The sequence below is a fragment of the Cricetulus griseus genome (assembly GCF_003668045.3).
Source record: "Cricetulus griseus strain 17A/GY chromosome 1 unlocalized genomic scaffold, alternate assembly CriGri-PICRH-1.0 chr1_0, whole genome shotgun sequence".
Lineage (NCBI taxonomy): Eukaryota > Metazoa > Chordata > Mammalia > Rodentia > Cricetidae > Cricetulus > Cricetulus griseus.
The window spans coordinates 208,753,190-208,779,766 of NW_023276806.1; the positions used below are offsets into that span (position 1 = coordinate 208,753,190).

Consider the following 26,577-nt stretch of genomic DNA (forward strand, 5'->3'; position numbering starts at 1 on the left):
AACATCTTAAATGCCATATTCTGTAGATCTCTGAAGTCCTTGAAGATGACCTGTCTATCTAAAATATATCTGTTTGACCTTGAAAACATACCGAATATGACTACAAGTTTGATTGTAATAGGTGACTAACTAATCTAAATTTTCTTATTATCCTAAAAATCTAAATTTCCTTATTATCCTAAAAAGTAATAATAAATTTCAAGGATTAGAAATTTGTATTACCTTGCTAATTGATGTCCATAGGTACAATACCTTGAACAAGATTAGAAATGTATGTACAGTATGTTCTAACAAAAATAACCTTAAATTTGTATCAAAGTAAGGAATCTGAAGACCCCTGGATAAATGAGACATGTGTAAAAAAAAAGACAAATCATTCAAAAATTCCCAAGCAAAGGAATAATTTGGCCTATTGATATATCACATTTTCAACAAGATAAATTTTTGCAAATCTTCCCAAATATTTGTTTCTGCTGTTCTCTATAGACATATGATGCAAATGGTCTTTTTGTAGTTCTATTCCAATTAAAAATTAAAGCTACCTATGGAGTTGGAGTGTGGCTCTCTCCTTCTCTAAACCCAAGATGCTTGTTAAAGTAAAATCCAAAATCTCTGTCTCATATCAGATGAGTTACCTGATATAGGACAGAGGAAAAACCAAAATTTAGGGACTATTTTATTGCCATTAATCTCACAATCCTTGGGTTTTTATTTTGACTCCTTAACAGCTTTTCTTAAGGTATAAATATTATCTCAAAATGTATAAGATTAATATACATATATACATACATTTCAATTTTCTTGTCATGATATTAATGGTCATATAGAGTACTAACTCTAGAAAAAGGCTTCATCTAGCTTCCTGAACATGATTTTTGAGTTTGAGTCTCTATCAGGTAACTAGAAATTAAGGTTTTGTACTCTGGATTACATAACAAATATTGATCCTTTAACCTCTTTAAGATCTGCTGCATATGGTATTTAAAATGTTTAAGTTTTCGGCAGTGAACCATGACCACACCTAACAGTAACCTTTGAAGTCTCCAAAAGGATGATGGGGCCCCACAATGATGCTTCCACAGGTCTGTGATAACACCACTAAGCTGAAAAGCACCACCTAAAGATCAGCTTTGGACTACAAACTGCTCTGAACAATTCTGAGGTAGGTAGCTAAGATGTCCAGCCTCACAAACTACTCTAGCCAGGACTTGAAACAAGCCCTGCACTTTCCCATTATGAAAAGATTGGACAACAAATGATACAGCTACCTCTCCCAGAACTTGACAGCTAACCCAAATTTTTCTTTTCAGATCACCTAGAACTGCCATCACCTCCAGACAGCAGGAAGTAAATTTAAGAACATGACACCCACATTCCCAAGAAGTAGAGTGGGTGGCTTTTGGTAATTCAATGAGTTATGGATATTTGTCATCATTTAGGGTGGTTGACTTCAAGATGTTATTGGTAATAGACAGGAAAAAAAGTTGAAAAAGGATATTAGATTCAGAATTCTTGTTTGAAAACAAGGGGAGTTATAAATGTGATATTTTGTTTGTGCTCTAACAAATAAAGCTTGCCTGGAGGTCAGAGTGCAGAGCTAGCCACAAGTTAACCATAGAGGCCAGGCAGTGGTGGCACACAAATTTAATCCCAGCATTTGGGATCTCATACCTTTGATCCCAGTATTTGGGAGGTACATGCCTTTAATCCCAGCACTATGGAGGAGGAAACAGGAAGTGATATGGCTGGCCTGAGAGAGGATAAAGGCTGTTGGAAACAGGGTTTGAAGATTTCATAGAGCTAAGAACTCTAGTGGCTGGGTGCTCTGCTTCTCTGATCTTTCAGCTTTCACCTCCAATATCTGACTCTGGGTTTTCATTATTAAGACCTATTAGAATTTGCTCTACATTTTGCAACAAGGAAAGCTTTTGTAGTAACTGGTGCTGAGGAAATTGAACATTAAAATAAAAGGAAGAATGAAAGTTGAGCCCTGTTTCTTACCACTACAAAATCTAAAAGTTGACTTTAAGTAGACCAAAAACTCAAGCAGAAGACTTGAAACTGTGAGTCTATAAAGAAGAATCAGGGAAACACTTGGGAACAATGGTTTGAAAAAAGATTTTTTGGAAATAACCTCAAAACATAGGCAACGATCGTGAAAAGCAGACCAAGAGTGATGGTCAATCCTGTCAGCGTGGTTGCATTGAAACATCATGTTTTTAAAGTTCCCTCATGGGGTGTTTGTGTTTGCATTTTTCCACCATAATGAATGGACTAACCCATTGATGGACCAATATGATGGTGCTATTATCTGTGGTCTGGGCATGGTAGCTAATGCTAATAATCCCAGCTCTTAGGAGACTGAGATAGGATGATTGCCATAAACTAGGCTAGCTTGGTCTATATAGTGTGTTTCATACCAGCCTTGACTGAACCACAGAATGAGATCCTGTCTCACAGTGCAAAAACCTCCCTGGACTCAAAAATACTCTAGTCCAACTTCTAGGCTACCCCAGTATCTCATCTAATCAAGAACCTTCAAGTCAGTCTCCAGCTTCCATTCCTTTGATTTCAGTGGAAAGGGGAAGATATAAAATTGCAGAGACTATGGAGCACCCTATTAATAGATGTTTGAAAGAAAAGGACAAGATTTCAATTTTTGTACAACTTTTTTAACTTTTGGATTTCTCTACAAAAAAGATTTTATGCATAATAGGAAAATTAATTTATTTCACAAGAAGATCTGATGAGAATCATCATTTTCCTAGGAAGTACCTATTACAGAAGCTACAGAGATATTCCTCTAAGACCCTAATAGCATCAACCAACCTGTCTTGTTCCTATAAATAGAGCCCAGATGTTGATGCAACAGGTTGTGGGGGCAAGTGACCTTTCCAGGTAAATTACACATGTCCAAAAAGGAGAGTGACCCTGCCTATAATTCAACTGTGGCCCCACAGGTTGCTACATAATAAAAGATAGTGAGCTTTCTGTTTCCAGAATTTCCCTTTCATATCTATCTATGTATTTCAAGACTTAGATGCCAATGCTTTTACTTGAGGATATCACATAATTTATTAATCACGTAGGCAATACACTGTGTTCAAAGAGTCTGCAGCACATGAAAAGCTATGGTATCGGCACAAAGCAAGCTGATGGTAATAAACACAGAGGTGGCTAGACTCTCCTAAAGACTGCTAATCTTCAAGATTCCTTTGGCTTTTGTTGCATATCCTTCTGTAACAACTTCAGATGATCCCAGCCACCCAATTTCTCATGCCAGAATTCAGGCATCAGTTAGGAGTTACTCCCCACATCTAACCCAAAGTTCCTTGACAGTTCTGCTATCCAAATAGATCCTGAATTCATACTCTTTTCTCCCAGTCCTCCCAAATGTTCTAATCCGACTCCTACGATACCCCAGCTTCTCATCTAATAAAGAGCCTTCAAGCTGGCTTCCAGCTTCAATCCCCACCTATGCCTTCTATTCATTGTCCACATAATAGCAACCCCCAGCTCCATTGAGTTATACGCCCCCTATGGTTGGTTCCAATACCCTCAGAATAATCAACAGATTCCATGACTTGTAGATGAGGCACCTGTGTGGCTCAGATCTTACCCACCCTTCCTGCCTTGCTCTCTATTTAATAAAACTGCTCTCTTTTCTGAAAGAGCCACAGTAGATCCCTTTCCTGCTTCAAAAGCTCAGCATGGGCCAAGTCCCTGTCTGAAATGCTTATGTTTAACTGATAAAGCCAACAAGCAACAGATATGCAACAAACAATCTTGCCAATCAAGGTGCAGGAGTGGAGGATAATTGGTCTCACCCTGGATAGGTCAGAGAAAGACTTTCTGATGACTTGAAGGCTAAAGTCAAGATTCAGGAAAGCAGAACCAATTCCCATCCTTTCCACTATTACATCTCTAATAGCTAAACACAATGTTTTAATGAACTGAGGCACATTTTGTTTTGGATATAATTTGCTGCTTCTATAATTATCCTATGTAACATGAAAGCAAAACAGAGAAAATAAATCTCTGACTTTGAAGTGGTTCTGTTAAACTGATGCAGCTTCTATATTTTTTCTTGGCATGTCTTTTCAGGCCAATGCCTAATGTCAACATTTGGCACAAAGACTTGTAATCACTCACAAAAATCTCAAGCGCACAACCTGATGATAAATTGGCTAATACATACCCATATCTCTTATTACATTGATTTAATTCAGGTCCTTTAATTATTGCCCATCTAGCAAGTCTTTTGACATAGACAGAGGACAAGTTGTCAGGCACTAAAATCATGTAACATTGAGTTTGGATATGCACATTTGAATTGTTTCTAATTTTCCTCAAGTACTCTCAAGCATAATTCTTCCTTATGGAGGTATGCCATATCACAAGGCCTTCCACAGAGAGTCTGGACAGGACTCAGTTTTTAAATCAAATGATTCACCTACTCCATTTCATGAATAGCATTCAAATTGTCTCTTCTTACAACTGAATTATTCCAACAAAACATATGACTTAGAAAAACAGTTTCTTAGGGGTCAGTGGACACCTTTATCTCTTCCTCTTTTCAGTGTGACTCCAATGAATAAATTTCATTTCCCTGTTTCTCACTATTGCTTTCTATATAATTCATCCATTGGGATGATGGGTTTTGAAGGCTAACTTAGGAGTTACTGGAGCCCAGGCTTTTACCAAAAACCACTCATTACAATTTTGGCATAATAAGCTGGGTGAGGAGGGGTATTTGCTTGGCATCAGCAAGTTGATCTCAGGTGGAAAGGAAAGATTGAGTGACCCAACTCAGAAGTTGAAATCACTTTTATTATACGGATTTTTCCCCCACATCTTTCTATTTTGTCGAGCACTGGCTGCTTTCACCACTCTTCAGCAGAGCAGGAAAGTGCCTGGATAACTAAGGTCTCCCCAATAAGCGCATAGTAGGCCATTTGCTTCTCTTTCTTACAAATTCCAAAGTTGTTTTGAGTTCAGTTCCTTGTTGAAATGATTTTAATGTCCACCATTAACTTCCTATCAGGTTCCTTGTCTTTTTGTGGGCTCTTGAGACAATCCAAAGATGTGTTGAACTACTCTGTCATTTATCTAGGGGACTCTTCAGACTCAAGTTTAGAGCAAATCTAGATTCAGTTGAACTATTTAGGCATCAGCTAGTGTGACAGGCCAGCTCGGTGTTTATGATTTTGTTTTTGTTAAGTAGCATAGAAACGATATGATGTAGACAATGAAACGCGAGTGTTTGGGAAACCTCTACTGCAATTTGTGTGATTAGAGGACATGAATAGGAACTCTAACTCTGTACTACTTTGGTGCTCTTGGGAGAATTCTATTTAGCTAGACCTTTGTAGTTTCAAGAAAATTTATCTAAGAAAATACTCTGAACTAATGTAATTATTTTTGTATGTCATTTTGTGTCTAAAACAGCATGAGGCAAAATTTAATCTGCCTCTAAAATTCCTGAAAATAACTTGGTGGCAAGCCTATGGCCACATTCTTCTTACATTTTTTTTAATTTAATAAATTAAAATTACAATTCTTGCATGTTTAACATGTGTGTATGAGTGTATTTTGAAAGTGAATTTTAGACTACAATAACTTATAAGGCTATATTCTTGTCTTTCTTCCTCCAGTCCACCTCTACTACTGCCTCTTTTGAAAAAAGAAGGGAAGGAAGGTGGGGGGAAGAAGCTGGGGGGCGGGAGAACATGTTTATTCCAGATGTTAATCTTAACTAGACCTGACATGAAGGCATTTGGGAGTTAACTGTAAAATTTGGGACTGAAGGGGAAAAAAAGCAAAATTAGTTGTTTTAACTCAAGGCTTTTGTTGCCACTCAGAGACTTGTAGAAGTATATAACACTGTGAAATTTGCTCAGGATAACAGGTGGCCTTTACTCAGTTCCATTTTGTCATGAATAGAATTTGGATCCAGTCTCTTCAGCAATATATTTGGGACTACTGAGAAATGTGGTCTCATAAATTTCCAATGCACAAGAAGGAAGTTTAAGACTGCTTTCTTCCTGCATGTTTGTTGAGCGTGAGATTAGTTAGAGGGAAATTTTTAATTAGCAAATACAATTCTATACACAGAAAACACAAAAGCAGTTGATCATGTTCTAACTTTAAAAAAATCTATTTTTAATGTATGTTTTATTTTAAGAAACAATTTTGTCTAAGCTTGAAATTTTGTAAGAAGGTTCAAAATGAACATTTATGTAACTGATTTTCTAAGTTCAAATTTTAACTTACTGATGTAAAACTAGAACATAATTCTGTATCTAAAGCAACAAGAATCTTGAAAAAAATCGTTCTAATCTATATAAGATCCAGAGAGGATGGAGGACACAGAGGAAACAAGGCCCTGTAAATCAACAGGATCAAAACTCATGTGAGCTCAAGAGACAGAGGCAGCAAGCACGGAGCCAGCACAACTCCACACCAGGTTCTCTGCATATATAGATAGTGTGGCTTCCAGTGTAGTGTTTTTATGGGATTCCTGGGTGTGTGAATGAGTGGATCTCTAATTCTTCTGTCCTCTCTTGAGCTCTTTTCCTTCTGTTTGCTTTGTCCAATTCCAATGTGTTAGATTTTGTTTTCTCTTATTATATTTTATCTTATTATCCCTGAGAATACTGCTTGTTTTCTAGTGATAGACAGAAAGGGAGTGGATCAGGATGAGAGGGAAGGAAGACAGGAACTGGGAGGAGTAGAGGGAGGAAAACCATAGTCAGTATATATTATATGAGTAAAAAAAAAATCTATCTTCAATAAAAATTATTCTTTAAAAAATACTGTTCTACTCTAATAACTGCAGTGAAACATTAGCATACAGGATATGATTTTATGTTTTGTTAAGATAATTGCTGAGTTTTCTACTAGTTTTTTGCAGGCTTTGACTACTTAGGAAACTGGGACTTAAAGTCACAGTTTATTTAAGTATAGGTTTATGATAAAATCTTTTTAGTGACCATTTTATAAACAACTATCTTAAGGAGATTTTAATGTATAGAACTGTGTGCCTGAATATTATCTAAAAATTATGCAAAAATCTACAAAGTTAAAGGCATATAAGTTTAATTAGTGCAAAATGGCCATCAAGTGCTTTTACATACTATGCATTACATTTAGAAAAACAAAACTTTCCATGGCGAATCACCTCTCAGATGCAGCTATAACTTGGATCAAAAGAGATCATCTCACAGTGACCAGATTAATCACCCCAACTCCCATTAAGTGATGGCAGCACAGGTACTTAAGGACCGCCATACAGAGCCAGAACTGAGATCATGATGGACAGGACCACACTTTGACCAGAACTGCTTAATTATTCATACCTCTCCCTTCCCTAATTTTCCTTCTATTTAAATATTAAGCTCAATTCAGCACCCAAAAATGTACTCGGGATCACTGCCAGACAGATGTGAGAGTCACATATATACACATGCAAAAATATAAACAAACAAGTCACTCTGCTACACACACACACACACACACACACACACAATTCTCAGATTCCAACTGGTTCCTCTTCCAACAGTAATCATTTCCAATTCCTCTTTATTTGAATGTTTAAAATTTTCAACCACAGCTCTTTATTTCTTCAGTCTCTCTAAAGATGATACCCACCAACATGTTGTCAGAAACCCTTAAACAAATATAAAACCCACAACAAAAGCAACCAAGATACAGGGTCCTGTTGTTCCACATGTCCTGCAATGCTGTTGTATTATTCTGAAGAAACATGAACTGAGAAAAATAATACACAGGATACAGAATATTCTTAACCTTTGGCCAGGAGTATGAGGGAAAGCCAAAGAAAATCTCCAGGAATGGACTGCCAAGAGACAAGTTGTCCTTGCTCAGAGTTTGTACTTCTAAGTCTGAGTTCAGTCGAAATTAACAATTAAGAATAGCAAAGACATGATCAGACATGATCAAAAAACAACAAAAACATCAACTCTAAATGGGTTCTCCTTGGGAGGGCAGGAAGAGACGAGTGGCAGACATCACTCTAAAGGATGGTCCCATAATGTAACATACACACTAGGTGGCTTAGCATTTCTGTTCAATATAATTTCAGTCTATTCAATATAATTTAGATGTAAGACCATGTAATATAAATACAAACTCCCTCATAAGTTCTTGTTGTAATCATATGTGTCTGTTTGGTGTCTCCTGTGCTGCAGGCCATTTATATTCACTGTCATTAAGTCCTCTTCACAACTGCTGGGTAGTTACTAGGACTGAAAACTGAGTCTCAGAGGGGTAAGAAGCTAAGCAAAGTTTAACAGCAAGTGTCAGGGCAAGGTTTTTACCCCAGGAAGTCCATGTACTTAGTAAGTCTTCTATAGTAAGAAATACTAGCAAGTTCTTCATCTGGAGCAATTCTGAAGTGCCAGCTTCCTCGCAAAGTCAAGTGTTTCTATTACCCATTACCAAGGAAGTCATCATGTCACAGAATTAGAAGTGAGAGAGAGGGAGAGAGAAAGTGTGTGTGTGTGTGTGTGTGTGTGTGTGTGTGTGTGTGTGTGTGTGTGTGTGTGTGTGTGATCTAAGGCATTGGCAAAGCAAAGAATGAAAGTGTCCCATTCCTGGAGAACCCACTAGAACATATACATGGAATAATAACTCGAAATAGTCAGTATCCAAAAACCTTCCCTTTAAAAGCCTTCATGGAAGTACCCTGTGCACTGAGATTCAAAGGACGAGTGTAGATTCCTTATGCAGAAAGGGAAGAACTGGCACTTAAGCTGAGGGAAAGCGCTTGGCAAAGGTGTGAGACTGCAAGCACATGGCCTTCTGGGGGAAATGCAGCACATTTGTAAGAGAAATTGGGGCTGGTGGAGCCCTTAAGGGAGGAGAGGGAAAAGATAAGACTCCCAAGCATAGTAGATGCATACTAGGAAGGGTCTCCTATTCCAGGGTAGAGAAATGAGGCATACCTGCAGGTAAGGTCGTGAGAGCTGCAGAGAAAGCACTGACAAACATTGGTGTGGCTCTCGCTGTGCTACTTACAGCAAGGCAGTCTTTCCAGAAGGTACAGAATCACCCTGACAAGTTTCCTCATCTCTAAACTACAGATTGCCCCTCTCATAGACTCTGTGACATAGAGGTCTGTGAGCTGTAGGTACATCCTATTTGTCTTCCTGAAGCATCCAATGCCAACCAACACACACACACACACACACACACACACACACACACACACACACACACACGCTGACTCCTCCCAACAGTGGACACTGCAACTCCTCATATTTTTAACTACTTGCAGAAATCCTAAAAAGGTGGAATCAAGTAAGAGTTGAAAAGGGATAGGTGGTTCTTATATCTCTCACTCTTACCACAGAGACTGACACATGTTGTGAACTTTATTGGCCAGCAACAACATGCCAGGCCTCAACAAGAGTACTAGGACCACAGGAACTAGCTAGCCAAATGAAAGTCCCTGCCCTTAAGAATGTTTTGGTTTGAGTTAGAAGCTCAAAGGTAAGGAAGGTAATTAACACAGGTTAATGAACAAGTGACGGACAATGTGATGGAGGGAGATTAAACAGGATAAGTTACAGGCATCAGCAAGTGGTCAGGGCAGCCCTCACCAGGAGGGCACCATTTGCTTATAGGTCTGAAAGTCTTCAGAAATGGAGAAAGAACATTCCAGTAGAGGGATTGACTCCAAAGCAGCAGCCAGTGAGTGCACCTAGTGCTCAAGAGGCAGCACAGAGCCCTATCTGGTAGAGCAGGCTGTCAAGAGGAACTTCAGTGGTAGCATGTGAGAGGCAATGGAATCCTTTAGGAGCTTTAACTAATAGCCTTTATCTGGTTAATGACTATCCTGTGGGCAGGCAAGGTTTGAGGACAGTGACTACTGTCCTCACCTCCATAGTGATTCCGGGATTCAGTTCCTTGAACTGAGGCAGCAATGATGGAGGCAATGATGATATATTTTAAAGGTAAAGCCAACAGGGCCTTTAGACAGTACATGTGGATTGTGTAAAATAAAGGACTCATGGATTACTTCAATGTTTCTAGCCTGAGTAACCAAAAGGACTAACTTGACCCTGTGAGTTTCTAACCATGGGGATGCTGTGAGTTTGTAAGTACAATGGCCACGGCATGTTCAGAGGACAGCCTTTGGCAGCACTCCTTCCTATCTCCCAGCTCTTACCTCCTTTCTGCCCCTCTTAAGCAAATGAATGGCATGATCAAATTTGCCTTATTAGAAAGATAAGCTCCTCCTTCCTTCTGTCCTCCATCTCCCTCTCCCTTTCACTAAAATACCAACATGGAACATTTTAAAAGGCATGTAAACCAAAAGTGCAACAAACTTTTTTCTCGTCTTTATGATGCCAAAGAAAATGGTCTAGGAAAGAAGGGAAGGAGCAGAAGTATTTGAGTTCCCCTTCCAGAGCTAAGAAAAGGCAGTGCAGGTTGGAAACCAGATGAAGGGAGTTAGGAGTGGTCTAAGAGGAAGAGCAAGCAAGCATCCTCCAGAGCTGCCAGGCTAGTGGTAAGATGGTGGTTTTTCCACTGGCGCTTCACCCAAGAAACGCACAGGCAGTTAAAGACAAGGAGCTGGATGCTTAAGAAGCACAGAGCCATCATCTTCACTTTCAGAAAGGCAGGCAATAACACTCATTCAGCTAGAATCTCTGCAACTGGAATGCAAGTTACTCTTGCTATTTCAAGGTTGTGATGGTTTTATTTTGCACATTTGGGATTAAGATGAGTATCAGTAGAAACTCTAAAGGTCTGAGGTAATGTTTGTGAACATTCCAGAAGAGTCCTGCTAAGAGCAGCAGCTGCACTATGGTCATGTTGGTAGCCTCTTCCTCACCTGGGAACATGAGGTCAGGCTCCCTTTAGAGTCCACTCATGCAGGACAAGCCTTAGTTGGCTAACAGAAATTCAACAGCACAGGAAATACACTACCCTCCTCTGAGAAGCCTTACAGACTTTGGAATATGAGGCCATTATCAAGAAGAAAATGAATATTTAATGGAGAAAATATTTCTCAACCTGACAATTTGTCTCAGACTTGACTTTTTCCAAATAAAATAGAATTTCATTAGGACACAATGGGAAAATTGAAAAGGAATGGTCACACACAGATGTCCCACCAATGCATACTAATGTTTGTTTCATTTGTCATTATTTTTTATCAATGCCAGTTTCAAACAACTCTAAGAACATAGAGCACTAATAATGTGCCTTTATTCTTCCACTGGAAAATTAAATTTAAAAGTTAAAACCCAAAATACCAGACTAAAGACACCCCCACCTCCGCCAAACTGCTGTAACCAGCCCTGGGAAAGTAGGAAGCTAGCGTTCAGAAGGTGCTTCTGTTACCACAGCCAGCGTGCAATGACGACTGGACATAAGCTCATTCTTGAATGTCTAGTTAATTACTTATGAATTAATTCATCAATTTTTTAAAATTTCTTGACAGTATTATGAATGGAAGCCAGAGCCTCCCACATGTTTCCCAAGTGTTCTAACCCTGACCTATACCCTCAGCCCCCATGCATTAATTCTAAAACAAAAATACAAAGTTTTTGTGTTGAAATTATTACTTAAAACAATATCTTTCCTACTTCTAAAAGTGCTGGGATTTTTCAAAAGTAAAGAAGTATTATTTAGCTGGGCATTGGTGGCACACGCCTGTAATCCCAGCATTCGGGAGGCAGAGGCAGGCGGATCTCTGTGAGTTCGAGACCAGCCTGGTCTACAAGAGCTAGTTCCAGGACAGCCTCCAAAGCCACAGAGAAACCCTGTCTTGAAAAACCAAAAAAAAAAAATTTTTTTTCTTTAAATAACAACCTGAATAAACAACACACAGATTAGAAATACTCAACAATGTTATATATTTAATAGGAAAACTATAGGTTATGTTAAAGAATTTTTCTTAAAAAGAGAAAAAATGCCATTACTAAATCAAATATTCAAAAGTAAACCTGAGAAGAATGCAGGTATTAAGAGTTCATGTGGGAGGGGTTTACAGGGTCTTTAATTTCAGAGAAAACATGGCCTTTGGTGGTGAGATCCAAAACAAAAGCCACAAGCAACAGTTATAAAGCTGGCTGTATAGATATCAGATATGTCCACAGCTGATAAAAATGCCAGAGATAAGGCATGCAAAGAAGTAATTCTCTTAATATAAAGAAAACTACTATGCATTAATAAAAACAATTTAAAATAAAATTAAATATCACTTAAGGTACTGTCAAATGAATCTCCTAAAGATCTTTAGGCAGTTAATGGTTGCTTGGGGGGAAGGACCATTTTCTGCATTGCTGTAGTCACCAGTTAGATGTTCGTGCTTCTGTAAATGAACCCTCACCCTTGGGAGCCCAGGTAAGCAACTGTAATGAAACTCTCTAGATCATGCACACAAATGCATGAAATCACAAGGGTGACTGGTTGGAATGAAGAAAGGGATTAGAGGAACTGAGAACAAGGACAAGCAAAGGGAACAGAGAGTGTTTATATTCAAAATACATTATACACATCTATTAAAATGTTACAATGAAAGTGAATATTATATATAATATATGTTAATAAAAATGCTCAATGGGTTTAAGAGAGCTGAGGATTTAACTGGATCCTGCTTGCTGTGCACTAATGGCTTCCCTGTGGGTGAGAAGGCCGTGGGATCTTCCTAACATCACACAGCTAGGCTATGGGAGTTGACACTTCTGCAGCCTGTAGATAGAGCATTGATGAAAGTGAGGTACAGCAGGCACTGCCCTACATCACTGCTGACTGTTTTAAAGAAGAATTCCTGTTTTGCGTGGTCTGCAGGGGCTCTAGGGACTCCGGAAGTGCAACATGATTTTTCCTATAATATAAATATAAAAGTCTCATTTTATTTGTTGTTACTAAATCAAGACATAACCTATTTCTCTCACTTCTTCTAAAGACTAGATTTTATGCTGCCAAAGGAATAAAATGCATAGAGAAGGCCTGCACTCTACCTCAGTACTATGTTTCTATGTGTATCTATGTGTATCTATGTGTATGTATGTATGTATGTATGTATGTATGTATGTATGTATGTATCACAAACATGGTAAAGACAAGGCTGGACATCATGAGGCTCCCTTCCCTTATCACGACTGTGCAGTTATCTCAGGCAGCAGACATGGCAGAGTGAGTGCCTGTGTCCACTCTCATTACTGCCGTACATACCACAGAGTTCCTAAAGCCCAGACCAGCTGGACAAAGGAGAATCTTTCCTTTTATATTTAAAAAGCAGTAAAGAAAGGTTTCTAATCTCTTAGTGTCTTACACATTTCTCTTCATTGTTACTTAAAAAAAAAAAATCAAGGTACAAACTATCCTAGATTTGGACTACAAACAATATAAACTGGATGACTTATTTAAAGGAATTTAACAATGTTTCAGCAGAATCCTAAATTCACAAATGATGATTCCATTCATACAAATATTAGGTACAGTCATAGAAACGTGTAAGAGTCCTATTTAAATAGATCACACTATAGTCACAGAAGAACAACCATGGAGTTATTTTTTAAAAAATAAAATGGTTGGCTCAATATCTTTTTTTGGGGGGGGGGAGGGTTTCAAGACAGGGTTTCTCTGTGTAGCTTTGGAGCCTATCCTAAGCACTCACTCTGAAGACCAGGCTGGCTTCAAACTCACAGAGATCCACCTGCCTCTACCTCTGCCTCCTGAGTACTGGGATTAAAGGCATGTGCCACCAACACCCGGTGGCTCAGTATCTTTTAAAAAGCATATTTTAAAAAGAAAACTGAAGAAAATTAAAATAGGAACTGAAAATTTTTTAAAGATTTACTTCACTTTTGTTCATGTACTGATGTTTGTGTCTGCCATATATGTGCAGGGGCCAGAAGAAGGCACTTGGAGATGGAGTTACAGGTGGTTATGGCCTACCCTACATGGGTGCTGGAAACAGCAATAAGCACCTTCACTGTTTTCCATCTCTCCAGCCCCCAGAGCTGAGACCTCTCATTTCAGTGAGCCAAAGGGGAAAGAAATAATACAGGAACTTTTATACACGAATGTATCTGGAAGCCATAAAAGGCCATCCATATGTCCTGGTTACTGATCCTCTTCTTCCATCTCACAGGCAGCAAACGAAGGTTGCATTCTCAAATCAGATTACTGACTCTCTTCTCAGTCCACATTCAATAATCTCACAATTATACAGATCACATAGGGATGACCTGACATAACCTCGACGTTCTAAAGGCAGTAAACTGACCAATACCTTATTTCCATCTTTCTGCCATTTCATGTAACATGTCTATAGATTCCAGGAACGGAGACACAGACATGTTTGCGGGATGCTGCATCGCCTCTAAGCTGTATGTTGATGCTTCGCAGGCATTCTAACAGATCTCAGACTCTTAAGGGTGACTGGGTGTTAGAAGTTCTGGCCCTAAGGGTGGATTAATCCCTGTATCACATTGGGTAGCTATCCTGAAAGCTCCTGACTCAAAAGCACAAGCTGAACCCATATCTTCTCCGAGTCCCTGCCACCCATATTCTGTGATGGGTTGTCACAGATACAATGTCCCCACCACATGAAACCCCTAAGTCTTGGACCTTTCCATCTCCAGAACTGTGAGGCAAAGAAACAGATTGCTTCTAATTGGCCTGGTCTATAGTATTTGGTCACCATAGCAGAAAACAGATGGAGACAAGGCCTTCAGCCGTTTATCAAAGGGATGTGTAAACAGCTCATGGAAAAATAACTTTCTTAATTTTAATGCAAAATATGCTTCATTAAAATAGCCTACAGCTGTATTGTGAAAGAAGGAATAACAATGCAGACAGTAGTAACATTTGTGTGTCAAAAGTGACTCCATGAATGGATATAGTAGATGCATGTCAAAAGCAGTAATACAATGAGAAGGAACATGTAGGGAACATATAGAATTGAAGGGAACATCCCAATAAAATAACTGTTTCTATAGCAACCAGTATTCAGCTCTTCTACTTCTTTAGAAGTATTTATGTCACTGTGCTGCTGCTGTTCGTTCCTCATTCATATTCTCTTTTTTAAAACCCCATCCCACTATCATACAGGTCTGGGTAAGTTAAGGACTTTTCTCATGCCATGAAGACACCATAGCCAAGGAAACTTAGAAAAGTAAACATTTATTGGAGCTCATGGTTTCAGAGAGTTAGAGCATGGCAACAGGCAGGTAAGGCATGGCACTGGAGTAGTAGCTGAGTTCTTACATCCCAATCCACAAGTTTCAGGAAAAAAAAAAAAAGTACACTGGGAATGGCTCTAGTCGTTTGAAACCTTAAAACCCACCCCAGTGACACACCTCCTCTAGCAAAGCTTCACCCCCTAATCTTTCCCAAAATGTTCCACCATCAGGGGACCAAGTATTCAAATGTATGAGCCTGTTGAGGCCATTGTCATTCAAACCACCGTTCATGATTCTTTGACACACAAACATCTCCAACCTTCACTGGAAGAATAAAGCAGCACAATTCATAAGAAAATATTATACAATATGTAACAGATCTACTTGCTACAAAAGTTGTAGTATTGACAGGAACTATGAATGAATTTTAAGGAGGGGGAGGAAGGGCATTCAAGGTTTTGGAGGGAGAAAAGCAAGTTAGAAACACTGTGGTTATGTTATAATCTCAAAGAGGAAAAAAAACCATAAATATGCAGTAGAGACTCAAGCCTACATTACAGAGTAACTCGTTTCTACACCCTTAAATGGAAACTAACACGCGTCCTTCCACAGACATCACCCAGGCTTTTTCCTGCTTGCAGTCAGTCTCTACATCATCAGGCAGATACAGTTCCTGAGAACTGTTCCCCAGAGAAATCATGTTACCCAGAAAGATTTCTACTAATAATAACTAAAATCAACCCAATGAAAATCGGTGGGAAATTTTATGATGAAATGAGGTTGCTAAAGCCAAAACAAGGGTAGAAGGTCTGATGGTGTGTGTGTGTGTGTGTGTGTGTGTGTGTGTGTGTGTGTGTGTCAAGGTGTATCTCCTGGTAATAAATCCTACCAATAAAAATAGAAAATAGTTTCAACATTAGATGTATTCAGAGTTAACTATACACTCTTTTGGCAATGACACTATATAGGCTAGCTGATATGAATATGAAATTCTAAATATATCAGCATCTGTTCCATGGGCAGTACTTTTTTTTTTTTTCCATAAGAGGAACTGGTAGGAATCAGCTCTCCACTATGTCAGATGTATATACCCAAATCCACAAGCTGAGAAAAACGCAGCAGCTCTAAATGGTGATGCTCACTTAGAATCCCAGCACTGGGGTGGGTTAAGATGTAAGGATCGCAAGTTCAAGGCCAGCCTGGACTAGTCTGGCTAGTCTGGTAAATTAAGATCCCAGGATTTAAAACAAAGTTTGCTGAGGAGCATTCCCTACTGAGTTATAACACAGCAATATGCTTCATATAAATGTGCTGCCCAAGAGGAAATTGTCACACACAGATACATACCTCATCACGGATGCCTGGATTTCTTATTATACTAAACTGCTTTTATGTGCAGAGCTTATTACTGGCAAATCTAGTTCTAGTTCTTCTAGATCCTATGACAGAATTTTCTCTTGGGAACACTGTCCCAACTTATAAGATGGTTGACCAGCTAAGGCAGTATGTTTTGTAGCCATACAAAAGGACAGGTGGTTTAGACTGACTGCAGCCAGACTTCCCAGGATCACAGCCTAATCTTTGGAACAATCTTCTGGGAGCTAGCTACTCAGAGGCAGAGTGAGAAGAGACTTGTTTCAGACTTTGCACAACAAAAGGTGTGTGTGTGTGTGTGTGTGTGTGTGTGTGTGTGTGTGTGTGTGTAATTTTTTTTCCCAAGACAGGTTTCTCTGTGTAACAGCCCTAGCTATCCTGAAACTAGCTCTGTAGACCTGGCTGGCCTGGACAAAGAATAACATTTTTAAAATGCAATAAAAATATGTCTTTGTTACATAAAAATTAGAAAATAAAAGCTATCATGTGCTCTTCCATGTCTTGACTTCTTTCCCCTGGTCCCTTTTAACCAGGAACACGGCCTACAGCATCTCCACATACCAAGCCCAATGACCCAAACCAACTGGAAACCTACTGCAGTACATTACATACCAAGTCACCCATTTGTCAGCTTATGTTGGGAAGAGATGAGCTAGACCATATCAGGTATTAGATTCAACCATATCCAGAAATAATCTCATGATATTTAAGATGATACTATTTGCCATATAAGTAAGTATCATTTGAGTCCTCCTTCATTGAAGCATCTACAAAAAAAAAATCTTTAAGTGCAATGCTGAATATTTTACAGTATAATTTTAATGCTTTTACAAGAATGAATAAAATCATATATTCCTAGCCGGTAGGAGGATTTGAAAAGAATAGAATTCTAAAAGACAAGGTCCTAACTCGGGTTGCTGGAGATCTGGATGAGTGCCATCAACCATCCTTGTTCCAGCTTATCTTTTTATCAGCTTCTCTCTCTCTCTCTCTCTCTCTCTCTCTCTCTCTCTCTCTCTCTCTCCCTCCATTCTAACCTTTACATTTGAGTGCTCATTCAGCGTACATAGCATCATGAGTTTGTTTCCTCTTCATCTTGGAATCAGTTCTCTTCAGAAAGCTTTTCCAGTAGAACTGTGCACTACATAAAAATGCCATGCTGCAAATGCCACATTTTCCTAATTACCAGTATAAAATACTAATGCGGGGGAAGCTGCCTCATGAAACACATAACTCCCCTGTCTGCCCATGTATCCTCCATCGAAGCTAGTCAGGGCAGTATGCTCAGTATATCCCTAATTTTCCTACCGTCAGAATGCAGGGCCCACAACAGCTTTAAATTATCTGGGAAGAAGGAGACATTACAAAATGGCCTGTGGGCTTTTGTGAATTTGAAATAGGATTTCATTAGGGTGATGCAGTAAAAGAAAGGAAGAGAAAAGAAACTCTCATCATAGCCCTAGGAAGGAATCTGAAACTGGTGTGCATGGGGGAGAGTCAGGCAACTGGGGCTTCTCCCCTGGCTGCAGGGCATGTTCTTATTACACAACTATTTAAAGACACAAACCAAAGGGTGTGTGAATACATTCAGGATGTCCTAGGATCTCAAAGTCACCTAAATGTTTTGGGTCCTTTTACCTGCTTCCTGATCATTAGCTGTCTCTGAGAAGCACTGAAAACAATTCTGGTTCGCTTGTACAAAACAGTGGCTGGACAGAAACCAAAGAGAGCCCATCATAGCTCACACTCAGCATTCTTCCTTCTATCAAATCTCAAAAACAAACAAGTCCACTTACTAAATGAGTAAAACACTAGGAATTTCCTGTCCAGATAAACCAACTCCACTGAGTCATGATCATGTTGTGTTATCCATTTTCCCAGACTTGATTTTTTTTTCCACCTCCCACAGTACAAATGATAAAATACCCTATGCCATTTAGGCACACTTCCAATCATTTGTACCAGACATGACCACCTCCACAGCAGCTCAACTGTAGGAAGAGAGTTAAACTAAATGAAAGAGAAATGCCACTGCTCCAGGAGTAGGGAGTTTTAATCAAGCATGGGAAAGTTGAGTCTTAACACAGGGAATGAGCTCCAACATAATAAACATTCCTAGGAAGACCTTCAAACAGTAAATGACTTGATTACTTGATAGCCTAGGACCTCCACAAGTGTAAACCATCTTAGAAGAAGAATAGGCAGTATCTCTGGCTCATAATGTTGATACCTTCAGAACTCTCCAGACGGGTTATAGAAAAAGTGTGAAATTTACATTCAAGAATTCCTAATTGTCTAGTTGTTTATATTAATTACCAAAAGATATTTATTGACATGCATTAGACCCTGAACTAATATTTTTAGGGAAATCTACTTTACAAAGAATTTACTCAAAAGAAGAGAAAAGCAGAGAGAAAGAGAGGGAGAGAATAGAAAATAGAAAAGTAAAAAGAAAAGCAAACAAGACTAATCCTAATTTTAGAGACATCAAACGTCAAAAAAAAAAAAAAAGACATCAGAACTCAATTCTATTTACTTTAAAATGTTAAGTCGAGAAGATCCTGAAAACATTCATGGAAAAAAAAGTCTCCATACTGGCCATGGTGCCTAAAAGGTAAACAAGTCTCATGGCAAACCATGAAAACCACTCCCCCAAAGAAAAACTAATTAATTCACTATGACAAGAAAAGGTCTGATAATTCTGACATTGTCTCAGTTAAAATGTCTATGATTGTGTTTTACTTTAAGCAAATTAGATGTACCAAAGAAAATTTGAATTTGCAGATGAGCTGCTTTTAAAACTCTACACCCACCCACAGAAACTAAAAATAGATGATGTTGCTTTCATTCATTTGAAACAGTTTACAGACAAAGAAATCAATGCACAATATCAGGAAGCAAAGGCAAGACGCGCTCTGCATCCCTGAATTATTGTGTTCGTCTGACACTGAACACAGATGGTGTTCTCAGACTTCAACTTCCTCAACAGGAGAAGGTGGAAACAGCCAATTCAGCACTAAAAACAAATGGACTACAGTCAGGTGGGCAGCTGATAATGCCCCAGTGGATAAAGACATAAGTTCTCAGGGCCCTGGTAGTTTATTGATAGCTGAAAAAAGAAATCAAACAACAAAAACAGCTCTCCCATTGAATCCAAAGTAACCTTTGCTTGGTGAAAGCTTGAGGGAAACAAGGCTGTAGCAACTACAGTGAGAGATTACCAACATAAGCATGCTAGTACCAGAAAGGGCAGCAACAGGGTGGCTGCCCCCTCCTATACCCAAACAAAACCATCTCTATCCTATCCTACTATGAATTTGAAAGGAAACAAAGCAACAAGTAAACCCACATGTATTTTATTTTTCTCCCTGAATGGTGACAGACTCTGTCCATCCTCATTAAAAATGTTTGGGCCCATGAGATGTCTCACTGGATAAAAGAACTTTTCATGTCAGCCTCATCATTGAGCTCAAACCCCTGAACCCCCAGGAGAAGCAGAGAACCAACTGCCAAAGTTGTCTTCTGATCATGTATGGCATCTATGGCATAGAGTGCATGCACACACACACACACACACACACACACACACACACACACACACCACGCACACACATGCAAGCAAATACACACAATAACAATAACAAATTTTAAATGGAAATGTTTTTCAAATTCCTCAGAAGGTAAAAATGCCAATAAATCTATCCAAATTACAATAAAATATTTGCAAAGCCTTTTATAGTATCTATATCAAAATACCATAAAACTTTCAAATAAAGAATTGCAAAAATGTGTGCCTATAAGAAAATATAAAAAAGTAAACATACAAACATAAAAATATCATGTACTAGCTGGTGGTTCTTTAGAAAGATCTTTACAAATCAAGATTAAAATGATTTCAAATAATACTGATATATATATACATATATATATATATAGAGAGAGAGAGAGAGAGGGAGAGAGAGAGAGAGAGAGCTCTGTTTACATTTTCCAATATATTCCTGAAATGAGGAGGATACTGACATTACCAGGTTTAATTCAGTAGGTAAATTCTCTGGAATGAGATGAGGTATAATTGGTAGCTGACATCAGGATAAAAACTGTAACCACTGAGGTCTATCTGTAAAAATAACTCTCTAGCCTCCCTCAACACATCATACTGTCAACTATTAAGTGGACAAATTACTCTTAATACACAGTTTAACAAGCACCAAAATAAACTCCAGGCCTAGGGAAAATACCATGGAACTGAAAAGATAAGGCACTAGCTAGCACACATGACTGACAGAGCCACATCTTACAAGAACAGGTAATGCTTGTTGAGCCTTCACTAGAAGTAACTAGCTTAAGGCACTGAAAACTGTCAACACATAGCATTCTTGTGTCCTCACTTGACAAAGGTAGACACTGAGAAACTAATCCACCTAAGATCATTTAGCTGATAAGTAGAATAAAGATTCCAATCCAGAAAACATAACTCCCGAGCATATGACAGAGTATCCATGCTCCCTCCAGTATAAAACATAGCAGGGTGCTGGAAAATGTAGGATATTTTTGGCAGGAGGCAGTGAGTGACTCAGAGGAAAGGTGTAGAGGAGAGATGGTGCTGGAAAAGAAGTTGAGAGATTTATTCTGTGTGGTAAAGAGGAATTTTTGAATCTGGTATTGGGATGAGGCTTAACAGGAGGGTTGGGAATTACATGGGAGACCCAGGGAAGCCAGTGGTACTCTGAAAGAACACCCAAGGGTGAAAGACTGTTAACAGCTAGAAAGAGAGGAAGGTCAAGTGGAAGACCCTGCTTGAGAAAACAAATTCAGAAAAGGCAAATAAGCCCTGTTCACCTGCAACATATACACAAGTAGTGGTGGGAGTTAGGACAGGAAAGTTGGGACCATATGGTGACTAGCTTGCAACACCCAGTCGAAGAGTTTATATTTAACTCAAAAGCAATGAGAAGTTACTGAAAATGCTTTCAACAGGTGCTGGGCACTGAGGAACATGGTCAATCAGCTAGCTCACACAAAAGAATATGAATTGTATAACTCAAAAACAAAGCTAATTGTAAATCATAAAATAAAATAATGTCTGGTGAGAAGAGAACCTGTTTAGAAGGGGTTCAAGGGGGCTTTCTAAAATGATAGAAGTGTCATGTATTTTACTTTGGGTGTTGAGATCCACCATGTTATCTGTTTATCAAAAAAGAAGAAAGAAAATTCAACCTGTAGAGCAAGCCTGGGTATTGAAAAGCTCAGGAGAAAAGGTGAAGGTGACTATTATAAACACCCAGAATAATATGAAAAAGATGGGATATAAAGATACAAATGGACCAGTTACAAGTGTGTGTGTGTGTGTGTGTGTGTGTGTGTGAGAGAGAGAGAGAGAGAGAGAGAGAGAGCAAGCAAACCTAATGCTTTTATTTTTTTAATCTCACTCTTTCCTCTTTGTATGTGTTTAATGTTGCCATTTGTATCTTGTTTATATTCAATTTCATATCAATTAAAGGTACTGATGACTACAAAATGTGTTTGTAGCATGGAAACTTTTAGCCATTCAGGCTGGTCACTTGATCTGCATCAAAGCAATCCCAGGAGGTTAACTATTATGTCCATTTTACAGGTGAACAAATCAAAGCTAAAGGATAAGGTGCCTAAAAGAACATCACAAAGCCAGGCTATCTTATTTGCCTATAAATATGTATTTATAATAAAAATATTAACAAAGTCGGACTTCCAAGGACCAACTCATAAAAAGGATGAGAAAGTCAGCCCAAATGAACCCATAATATACTGAATATATTCACTTTCAAGGTTTCAAAGACTACAACAGCTATCTGTGCTTGCTTCTTATAGAATACTAGTAGAAGCTGCCCAGGAAAAGAATGGGGAGTGTGATGCTCATACTTTAGACATAATGTAGGAATATTTACCAACTCATATTGATATGACATGTATATCATATACCATTTCAGGCAATTTAAACTCTATCAAATAAAAAATCATGAAACTTGCAGGCTTTGAAAATTATTACAGGTAATTGCAAATAATTAGAAAGAGTTCTTAGAAATTCAGGTTCTAATTTAATTTTTAGGGGTGACAAATATCATGGTGAATCTATTTTCAAAGGAGGTTTTCTTCATCTCTTGGGATCAGGGGAACAGAGATATGTGAGTCTCAGGCAAGCTGGTAACCCTAGAGCATGACTGAAAAGGCTTACACATGAGATATCTTTTATCAGTTTGCTCTGTTTTTCAAGACAGGTTCCCTCTACGTAACCCTGGCTACTCTGTAGTAGGCTGGCCTCTACAACTCACTCCAGTCCAGGCAGTCCTCAAACTCAGACATCCGCCTGCTTCTACCTCACAAGTACTGGGATTAAATGCTTTTCACCACATAAGGTTCTAAATATAAAAATTCACAAATTTAAATTATCCTAGCTAAAGAACTACAAATACTTAGACAAGAGTTAGAGGGGAGTATACTAAGTAGTTTCCAAAGACATAGAACACACGATGTGAAGGCATTTATAACACTAACATGAACATAATTTCTCAGCATGGTAGGTACAACCTCAATATTTTATGGCAACATTTGTTGGGTAAAAATCCCACTTTCTAGTTATTTCAAGTGTTTATAAGTGTGAATATACCTTTCAAATTCAAATTACTACTACCAGTAATTTTACCTTTTATACTACACAGTACTTTTTCTAGGAACATATAGTTGGTTAAGTGATGTAAGTTACTCCCCTCCATATATTCTTTTGTTAATGAGTTTAAATACAGTATCTAAATCTTGTAATTTCATAGCAGATTTCTTCATTGTTCAACCAAAGTCCAGGAGTAAATGAAGGAACAAATATACCATCTTCATGAAAGCTGTGGGAAGGACACAGCTCAGCTGATAAAGGTGCTTGCCACCGGCCTGATGACATAAGTCATCATCCTGTGACCACCACACAGGAAGCATGCTATGCACATACCATACACATACACATAAAATACATAAAGGAAACTCAATCACTGGGTGAAGAAAGAACACCCATTATTAACACACGCTATGTGTAAAAGTATGCTCACAGAGCCAAAACATTTACAAGAAAATACAGAGGACAAAATCTTAACAGCCTGGAAGTAGACATAACTTTCATATAGTGCATTAGAAATTGATAACTGGGCTTGATCAAATTTAACACTTAACATTGTTAGGAAAATACAACCAAAAAAAAAAAACCAATATACCATAGAAAAGTATTGTCAATATCTATAACTGACAACAGTATTATATCAAAATATATGAAGAACTATTAAAACTCAATAAGGATCTAATTTGTGAAATAAATTATTTAAATGCTATTTCGCCAAAAGATGATATACAAATGACCAAAAAAGTATGTGAAAAGCTGTTCAATATATTTAAGAGGAAGGAAAATGCAAATTCAAATCACAGAATGCCATCACCCACCCCCTAAATTATATATATTACAGGAGGTGACAATAACAAATATTGACAAGGATGAAGGCTAAATCATCTACTTCTACATAAATATATATAATCATTTTAGAAAATGTTTTGGCAATTTCTCAAAAACTGCATTTCCAGGTGTATAATAGTTGAGAAATAGAAAAGAAAACTTGGGGCCTGGGGGTGTAGCTTGGTGGTAGACATTGAGTTAATGAACAAGAGGCCATGAGTTCAATCCACAGCACTGAAAAGTAAAATAGCCAAATAAAATTAAATCCTGGCTAAGAAATGAAAACATGTCCACATGAGGAATTACCCTTGAGGATTTAAAGGGTAGCTTTATTCACAAGACCCAAGGACAGGAATAAACGACAGTCACGTGAGCCAGTACGTTCATGTCTGCCATCCAGGAGTAAAAAGGACTCTCAAAAGCTGCAGCAACATGGCTGAAAACATTACACTGAACAAAAGTATACATTTATACTGTTCCATGTATATGAAATTAAGTGAATACAATCATGGGAAATGCCTGGAAAGCTCAAGGGAACTCTTTGGAGTGATACATGTTTAATCTTGATTGTAACAATGCTGGCTACAGGAATATACATATTTCATTAAACTGTACACTGAAAGTGAATACACTGTATGTAACATCAATAAAGTTCTTTTAAAAACTGATTTCTCAGGGCTGGAAAGATGGCTCAGTGGTCAAGCGCAATCCTTGCTCTTGCAGAGGACACAGGTTCTGTTCCTAGCACTCATAGGCTCCAGTTTCAGGAGACCCAGCACTTTCTTGCAACAGGGATGATACACACACATACAGTCAGGCAAAATTCATATAAAATAAAAATATAAACAATAATAAAGTGATTTCCCTTAAATATTCTGCATATTTTATAATTCCAATTTAAGAAATACGTAATTCCATTTTTCCTTTGATTCATGTGTGCTGGCATAAATAATAAATTTCAGCTACATGGGTTTGTATTATTCGTCTATGCTAATTTTGTGTTATAATGGCAGAAATGAATAACTCAGAGATAGTATACATGTCTAAAATATTCACTTTCTGAAACTTTATATAAAATGTCTGAAGATCCTTGAGTAGTGTCTCTTTAGAAATTTCTTGTGGCAAACTCTAGCTTCCAGATAAAGCCACAATTATATTTTCCACATTACATGATCTTCTGCAGTGACCCTGCTACTCACAATTTTACCACAAAATGGCTCTCGTTCCCCTCCTTTTGAATCTGGCTCATCCTGGTGACTTATGTGGCCACTATAATATGTGGAAATGACTTCTCAGACCTCAGAAGCCAAAACAAAAAACACCACAGCTTCTATCTGATCTCTCAGAACACTTTGTCATGGGCTATTCCTTCCAAGAAGTCAGTACCAGGCTGTAAGAAGCTTCAGCCACATGAAGAAGCTAAAAACCAGCACTTCTGCCCATAGCTCCAGCCAACCCCAAGTCAACAGGCAAGAACCACAGTTATTCTGGCCCTCGGTTCACAGAAGCCTCAAAAAGGGCTACAGAAATCTGGCCATAGCTGCATGAGAAACCTAGGATGAGAACAATGAGTAGTGCTTGCTTAACTCAAAGAACAGTGAAAAATAGAAATGCATACTTATTGTAAGCTGCTGTGTTTAGGGATTATTAGCTAGTGATAGGTAACTGAATAATCATTATACTAAAATAAGCCTAAGAAAGTTCAGGTGGGAAATTGCAGGTTTCTGGTTGAGGCAAGGCTAGGCTGAACCACCTATGAGTTTTCCCCAGGTCAAATCCTACCAAAAGCCCTGTCTCAATCTCAAGTATTGCATACGAAGCCAGAGTGGAGGAAAAGTTACAACAGTGAAGCGCTGTGATTTCTCAGTCCATACATGTATGTTTATTTAAATTACACATTCATATGACTATCAAACTGACATGGACAACATTTACACTGATAAAGCATTTTAAATGGCAAACGTTCCAACATAATAGGCTTAAGCCATTTCTGCAAGTGATGACTACCATGGGAGTGACCACAGGCAGCAAATACACAGGGCATTTTCCATCCCTGCGCCACTCATCCAGTTCTGGGTAAACTCTTCCCATCAAAGGTCCTCTATGAGACTTTCATCAGTCTTCCACTCAGTCTAAGTAAGTGATGGCTTCCTTTCTTTTGTTATTCTCTTTTTTTTTTTTCTTTTGGTTTTTCAAGACAGGGTTTCTCTATGTAGCTTTGGAGCCTGTCCTGGCACTCGCTCTGGAGACCAGGCTGGCCTCGAACTCACAGAGATCCACCTGCCTCTGCCTCCCGAGTGCTGGGATTAAAGGCGTGCACCACCAACGCCCGGCCTCTTTTGTTACTCTTACCCACCACTGCATATTATTTTATACAGATGTTTCTTTGGTAAAACCCTCCCTGATGCACATGTCCTGGCCCTGAAAAGCCAGTTCTCCTAACACTAAAATTTCATTCAATAAGGTACAATTTAAAGGTACCCAGCAAAACCCTGGTATTATGTTCTACAGACACCATTTGAAAACAGCCACCTGAGAGACTATACTTGGTACTCCTTATCTGTTCTG

General features: G+C 38.5%; 1 protein-coding gene across 8 annotated transcripts in view; it reads right to left on the reverse strand.

The window, feature by feature from the left end:
- Window positions 1–26,577, reverse strand: part of St7 (suppression of tumorigenicity 7) — a 234,027-nt gene that overhangs the window by 146,983 nt on the left and 60,467 nt on the right. The window contains exon 1 of one of the 8 annotated variants that reach the window (XM_035450732.1): window positions 18,180–18,291. The exons of the other annotated variants lie outside the window; for them this stretch is intronic. Within the exon in view, the coding sequence (XP_035306623.1) occupies window positions 18,180–18,279 (100 nt within the window). The 5' untranslated portion in view covers window positions 18,280–18,291. Of the gene's footprint in view, window positions 1–18,179; window positions 18,292–26,577 lie in introns of those variants that run through there. 8 annotated transcript variants of the gene reach the window in all.